This window comes from Elephantulus edwardii, unplaced genomic scaffold, assembly GCF_000299155.1.
Source record: "Elephantulus edwardii isolate Elephantulus edwardi_28Jun2011 unplaced genomic scaffold, EleEdw1.0 scaffold00095, whole genome shotgun sequence".
Lineage (NCBI taxonomy): Eukaryota > Metazoa > Chordata > Mammalia > Macroscelidea > Macroscelididae > Elephantulus > Elephantulus edwardii.
This window is the reverse complement of record NW_006399845.1, coordinates 11,673,560-11,680,895: the sequence shown is the minus strand read 5'-3', so window position 1 is coordinate 11,680,895 and position 7,336 is coordinate 11,673,560. Positions and strand designations below refer to the sequence as shown.

Here is a 7,336-nt window from a genome sequence, read left to right as displayed (position 1 = left end):
TCAGAGCAGAGAATTTGCGTCAGTCTCTTGGCAGGTTCCCTAGCAGCCAAGGGGAGACAACTAGTAAATGTTGTTGTTCCGTTTTGGATGGAGGAGAAGAGGAGGGTGTTTGTTAGAGCCTGTCCTGGGAGCTGGGGTCGGAGATTGGAGGGTCGTTTCCTCTTAGGGACTGTCCTGGTCCTTGCCACCCTCCACACCAATATCCATCCAACTTATTCGGGCCCCAGCCGTCTTCCCTCCTCACCTCAAGGCGAGGCACACACCATCAAACATGAGTTATTTCTGCTTTTATTTATAATATAAAAATGTTCAAGTGTCAACAGTCAGGTTTTTGGACATTTCAGGGCAGGTTCCCATTTATTTCTGTTTGGGAGCTTCTTTGTTTTGTTTAGTTTCAAAGAACATTTACCTTTTTGACAAATTAGCAGGAATCCTGTGGACCCAGTTCTGGAATTTAGGGGATCATGGAAAGAGAAGTGAAAGTTATAGGTGGGAGGGGGCTGGGTGATGGTCTGTGAGGAAATGTTGCTTTATTGCTAAAAGGGGAATCAAAATACACTGTCCAGTGGCTCTTCTCGGTCCCAGCGTGACCATGCATCCAATCTAAAGAATCTGAAATGCAAAGGACATGCAGGCATAAAATAGAAAAGACGACCTGTAAACGAAGGTGCTGCAGAGGACGGAGGGGCATCCTGGAGGCCATGGGGAGGAGGGCCCCTGGCAGAGCTGCCCCCTCCCTGGGGCCGGGGCTGCTGTGGGGGAAGATTTCCTTTTCTGATCTTAGCAGCTGCAAGGAGCAGGAGGTCCTCTCCTCATTCGGATTGCTATCACTGGGCTTTTATCTCCCCCAGTGTGTTATCCAAGCCCAATTCTAGCCCTAAATTGAGACTAAGCTATCTGATTTCTCTTCCTAGAGGCCTGGAAGCAAGATCTTGCCTGGGGGCAAACGTACTTCTGTCCTCATTTCGGTTCCCAGGGCCAACCTCTTGCAGGCCCCCAACCTGGCTCCCACCAGAACCCCACAGCTTCCCTTTCCTCTGCTCTTTCCCCTGCCTTCTAGGGATCCCACAGACCCCCTACCCCCGACACCTCAGGCTTCTCTCCAGGAGCTCCAGATTAGCGTACAGCAAAAGGCACCACAATATAGGTTTCTATTAAAGAGTCAAAAAAATTGGCCCATCTCTCTTTTTTTTTGTTGTTTCTTTTTTTTTCCGAAGCTGTAAATCAGGATGTTACATATAAATAGTTTCCCTATAAAAACGTCTTTGCCGTTAGCTAGTATTATAAGACAATTTTTGCTAAAATGAAAATAAAACATTTTGTTATACATTTTTCCTTTTATAGAAAATAAAAATATTTTTATTTCTTTTTGTTCCCTCCTTTTTCTCTCCAGGCGTTGGTGGTCTCTGTTCTCCTGAAAGACAGTGGGGCGGGCGAGGCGGAGGGGGCGGCTGGCGCGTGGGGGCCCTAAAGGGGCCCTGAGTCCTGCTTGCCCCGCGGGGGCGGCCCGCGGCTGTGTCTGCTGCTGGCCTGCGTGCTGTGACTGTCCAGGGAGTAGTAAGTCCTGCTGTCTGCCGCCACGCACAGCGGCGGCGAGTCCGAGCGCAGCGTGTCGTGCGCCGCGCGCAGGCCGAGGAAAGGCGTGCTCTCGGCCGCCAGAGCCCCGTCCGCATCGTCCGCGTCGTCGTCCGAGGCGGAGGCTGAGCCGCCACCAGAGCCACTGCTCAGTGACAGCGAGTCCCGCGCTGCGCGTGCGCGCTGCGCCGCCAACCCGTTGAGGCGTGAGCGGCGCCAGCGCCGGGGCCCCGCCGACGTCCTGCGAGACGCGCCGCGCGTGCGCGGCCTTGACGGCGGCGGGGGCGCGCACTCCTGCGTCGTCTCGTACTCGTCGTCCTCGGGGATGCGAAAAGGGCTGGCGGGCAGGCTGCCCAGACTACCTCCGAGCGCGCAGGCCCCTCGCCGGGGGCCCGGCCCTGCCGCTGGGTAATAATAACTGTCGTAGCTGCGCTGCATGTCCGCGCCAGGCCCTGGGCCGGGCCCCGGGGGTGCTGGATGCCGCAGCAGCGGCTGCTGCTCTGCTAGGCGGTAGCTGATAGGTGCGGCTGGAGGCAGCGACACGGCGTGCGCCGAGTTGGGGGACGTGATCTCGAAAGTTGGCACCTGCGTGGCCAGCGAGTAGTGGAAGTCCACGGGCGAGAGGCGGGCGGGCGTGGTTAGGGCCGACACGTACCTGCGGAGAGAAGTAGTGCTGTCAGCCAGGGATGAGGGGGGTGGGTAGAAGGGGAACCCTGAGTCCCCACTGCCAGACTGGTAATTGTAGCAGTTCCTTAACTCTCAGAGCCTCACTTTCCTGTCAATAGTTTCCTATTTGTTAACTATTCATTCCATAATGTTATTGGGATGATCCCATAAATGCATCAATGGATGGATGGTTACAGATACCATTCCTTGGGTTGGGGCATTTTACATGCATGATCTCATTTAGTACAGTGATTCTGAGGATCTTTACATTGTTTTCATACTACATACCAGGAAACTAAGACTCAGAACATGAAAGTGACTTATTCAAGGTTCACAGTGAGGAACCCATAGAATGGGATTTGGACAGGCCTCCAAGACTGTCCAAGACTGTCTTGGACAGTCACCAAGACCCCACAAGGGTGAATCTGCTTGGGGCTAAACATCCCCAGTTTGTCCAAACATTTGCCCTTGTTAATGTCTTCTGGTCTGGGTCCTGTTAGCTTTCTCTATCTCTTACCCACTCCGCCCAGCCTGTATGCCTCCTCAACACAACCACTGGCCACTTTAGGATGGAGACCACATACTCCTACGTTTTCTAGATAGGAGAACTGGCACCTTACTGCTCTCTCTAACCAGCTGAGAGTCCCCATTACTTTATCAGAATCACAGGTCTGCCCCTTCTTTCCTCTCCCACATGCACTTTCATATAACCACCATGTCTTACCCATGCTCTTTCTCTTTGAACATACTTCCCATCCCATTTCACTCCACCCTGGGTTTAGCTGCCTTCCTCTGGTTATTCCCTCTACTCCAAGAACTCTCCTACTTCAATCCCCTTTCTATATTGTTTCCAGAGCAATCTTTTAAAAGTCATAACTTGACTTCAAGAGGTCCTTCTTAGAGTAGCCCAGACCCCTGGCCCATCCGCCCGGTCCCAGCTGCCTGTTCATGCACAGCTCTACTGCTCCTGGCACCTCACTTCACCCACCTACATTTAGAAGTGCCTTCTGACCCTTCTTGCCTGGAATGTTTTTCTTCTCATCTCTCTTTGTCTTACTTTCTAATCCACTCACTAAAAAGGCTTATTGTTGTGGTTATTATTGAAAACAGATAAACCTAATAAGCATCAGCTCCATGCCAGGTTCTCAGCTAAGAGCTTTCTGTATGTAATCCCAGGTGCTCTTCACAATAGCCGTGCCTAAGATTATTCTTATCCTCGTCTTACAGTGGAGGAAATCAAGGCACAGAGGTGATTAACCTGTCCACGATCACACAGAAGGTAGCAGTACTGGGCTTGGAAAAGTGGATCTTGGAAAAACTGGCTGCTACCTGAAGCCTATAATCAGATTGGGTTTCTCTCCCCTGGAGTAGTGTCCTGTGTCTAGAGCTTTTTCATATGTACTTATGAGAGTTGGTGGCTTGTATCTGTGGCCAGAACCATTTCTGGACCCCCTAGCTGGCCTGCCCAACACAGGGTCTACCTGGAGTAAGTGGAAGTGAGGCTCAAACACCTCCCTCTCTTCCTCCCTGATCTGGAGTTCCAAGTACTGGCATCTTCCTCTACTTTACTCCCATAGACCCTACTTGTTGAGGGCTATTCTAGCCCTGAGTGAGGGTCGGGGCTGGCCCTCTGTGGTGCTGTGGTTGTTCTCTCCCCACAGCTAGCAGTCAGGGAAGAAAAGGAGTTTCCTAGTTCTGACTGCATTCATTACTCAGGCCCTGACAACCGTGGGGTCTTGTGGATGCTGCTGGGCCTGCAATCACCTGCACAATTTTGGTGTTATTCTGTTCCTGCTGGAACCTGGGGTCTCTAGGTGACACACAGGGAAGCCATATGCCCATTTGTCCCAGTACAATTATTAATAATGTCTCCTTCTACTCTGAAGCATCCTGGTAAGACAAATTATATGGTGACTCCACACCAAGATCCCCAGGAGAATCCAGTCTGGCCTTGAGCAGATCATTTACCCTCTCTGGGATCTTGTTTGTCCAACTGAAAAACAGAATAGGGCTCTTTGGAATGCCTCTTTAAGTGCCCTAAGTTCACCCTGGGTCAGGAAGATCGGGCCTCTGGCCAAGAAGGAGCTTAGCCATGCGTAAAGACTGACCTCTCGCTGTGTGGGGAGTCACGCAGGGAGTCTATGGAGTCATGGTAGGGTGGTGCGGCCGCCCTGCGCTGCTCCTCCAGGCTATAGGCTGCTGCCCGCCGCGCCCGGGCCTCCACACACGCGGGGCTGTTGCACTTGCTGGTGCCCACTGACGACAGCATGATGCCTGACTGGGAGTCGGAGGTCAGGCTCTCCGAACGTTCCAGGCTCCACGTGTGGCTCTCGTGTCTGGGGAAGCCAGTTGGGATGAGGCAGTGTTAGGAAGGGGCAGGGCCTCACAGCAGGATTGATTTCATAACCACACCCTCCCCGGCTCCTCTTTTCTTCGGCTTTCTCAGCTCATTGTTTTTCTTCGTTCTGCGCTAACTGGTGGTATCACAAAAGCGCAGCCTTGATATTGAGAACTGAGCTGGGGGTCCCGAAGGGGGATGGGCTGGAATGCGGAGCTCTCATCTTTTTTTCCCCTCCCACGAACTTCTCCCTGGCCTTACCCAGGGGCCCCTTTGCTGAGATTCTTTCACTCCCATGGTGTTTAGCCACTTATCTCAGAAAGCCCAGCCCAAGTGGCCCATATGCAGGAGCCTGCATTTTTCACTGACTTCCCAGGAAAGACAGGCGAGCCAAGTTATTTCTTGAGCTGTAAATAAGCCTTTGTGCTTGTGTGGACAGGCTTCCCCAACTCTGGAAAGGAAGGCTCAAGTGGACCATGATTCACGTGGGCAAACTCAGGACAGGTGTCAAATGACCTGTGGAGGCTTAAATGAGGAGGCACTTTATGCCAGGTAAAAGGGAAGTCAAAACTAATTGGAAAGGTAGGAGCTAAGTGATGCACTTATTCTCCTGGGGTTTAGACTGGAAAAGAGAACGAGGCCTCGTAGGTTTTGGTGGTGGATGTGGTGGTGTGAGGGCCCACCTCCATCCTTCTGTGGCCACTCAAGAGACTGATACACAGCCCGGCTGGCTGGGGCGTTTCTGTGTGTACCTAGGCAGGCACGTGTGAGTGTGCATACAGGAATCAACAAGCATGGTGGGGGCTTCGGTGGGGGCCCACCTGTGGCTGGAAGTGGGTGTGGCTGTGGAGCAGTGGTGAGAAGGAGAGCAGGAGTGGCTCCCAGAGAAGGTGGTCTCAGTTTCCCTCCGGATGACGTGGTCTGTGGCTGGCACGTTCTTGGAGATATACTGGAACAGAGGAGGGGTGGAAGTCAGTGACAGGAATTTGCTGGTGGGGTTAGGGAAGCACTAGTTTCAGAGGGGTCCCACTGGATAAGAAATGACTTGGTGTCAGGCCAGTGATGGCCCCAGCAGACCAAACTCCTTTCTTTAAGGCAGTGGACAAGGCATGGCCGGCCTACCCTACCCTGAAAAGGCAGTGTCAGGTAGGCAGGCTGGTCAGGGCTCAGTGGGAATCTGCCCTGGCCCGCTCTTGCAGAGGGCACAAAGGGGCTGGCTGTCCTGTGAGAGCTCGGAGAGGTTCTGGGAATGCCACTCACATCCACCATCTGGATCTCCTCAGGGTCCAGCCGGGGATGGCTGGGCCCGTTGGCCAAACTCCGATTCTGGTGGGCTGGACACATGTTCTGCCGGAGGTGGTTGTGCATCTGCTTCCTCTGTTTTCTGTGCAGGAGAGCGGAGGTTAGCTTGGCATGCCCTTCCAGCCCCCAACACAGTGGATGAACTTCCCTCGCCTCTGCCCTCTGTCCTGGCTGCGGTGCCCATCTGCTGCTGCTGTTCCACTAGTGCCCAAGCTGCCCACAGCCAGAACCCTCCTATTTTGCACCCCCTTCCCCCCATGTACTCATCAGAGCCTGGGCATATTGGCCCTGACCACTGGCCATGTTGAAAGAGTTGAGCTCTACTACTTTCTAGGTGTGTGACCCTGGGCGAGATACTAAAGCACTCCCTGCATCACTTTCCTCATCTGTGAAACTGAATGATAGAATTCAGAGCTAGAACTTTGTGCCCTCAAGTTGATGTTGACTCAAAGCAACCTCAACTACATTTCCAAGGCTATAAGTCTTAATGAGAGAAGACTGCCCATCTTTTTTCCATGGAGTCATTGGTGGATCTGAACTGCTGAAAATGTGCTGTCTTTTGGTTAGCAGCTCAGCACCCTACTGACGAGGCTGCCAAAGCTCTTAGGTTGAAGAGTGTTGTTGCTGCTATTGTTAGGTGCCATCAAGTTGATGGAACGACTACTGGTGATCCTATGAATAGCCAACCTGACCCCTGTCTGACCCCTGACTGTGCCAACCTCATTAGCTCTGAGATGCTTGAACCCACTGCTGAAGTCACCAGGTCAACACATCTCACTGGGAGTCTTTCTCTCCTTTGCTGACCCTACATCTTTGCAAGCATAATGTCCCTTTCCAAGGACGAGCCTTGCCAAGCTACATGTCCAGAGTATCAGAGGTGAAGCTTCACCATCTTTGCCTCCAGGGAACACTCTGCCTGCCCTTTTCCCAAGACCTATCTGTTTATTCTATTGGCAGTCCATGCACGCCGTATTATTCTCCAGCACCACAACTCTAAGGCATCAGTAATTCTTCTGTTATCTTCTTCACTGTCCAGCTCTCTGATGTGTAGCAGGTGATTGAGAAGACCATGGCTTGAATCAGGAATACTTTAGTCTTCAAATTAACTTCATTGCTCTTCAATATTTTAGAGAGGTCCCTGACAGCACACTTGCCCAATGTAGTACATCTCTTGATTCCTTGACTGCTGGTACCAAGGGTGTTGATTGTTAATCCAAGCAAGATGAAGAAATTGACAGTTTCATTCCTTTCTCCATCTGTCAGAATGTTCACTGTTGGTCCTGTGACGGGGACCTTTGTTTTCTTCTGTTGAGATGTAATCCATACCCAAAGCGATAGTCCTTGTTTTTTTTTGTTTTTTTTTTTTTAAATTTAGGTTGTTTATTTTTCATTTCAATGAACATCTACAGAGATTTTGGGATTCCATTCATTCATTGTTGCACCCTTCTCCCCGCA

General features: G+C 51.8%; 1 protein-coding gene across 5 annotated transcripts in view; it reads right to left on the bottom strand.

Moving 5' to 3' along the window:
- Positions 1–268: 268 nt before the first annotated feature.
- The window catches only part of NRG2 (neuregulin 2), a 293,885-nt gene continuing 286,817 nt past the window's right edge, over positions 269–7,336 (bottom strand). For all 5 annotated transcript variants that reach the window (XM_006891165.1, XM_006891167.1, XM_006891166.1 and 2 more), the window contains 4 exons: positions 5,840–5,963; positions 5,401–5,528; positions 4,350–4,577; positions 269–2,230 (listed from right to left, as the gene is read on the bottom strand). In XM_006891165.1, coding sequence (XP_006891227.1) covers positions 1,468–2,230; positions 4,350–4,577; positions 5,401–5,528; positions 5,840–5,963 — 1,243 coding nt within the window. In that variant the 3' untranslated portion in view covers positions 269–1,467. The remainder of the gene's footprint in view (positions 2,231–4,349; positions 4,578–5,400; positions 5,529–5,839; positions 5,964–7,336) is intronic.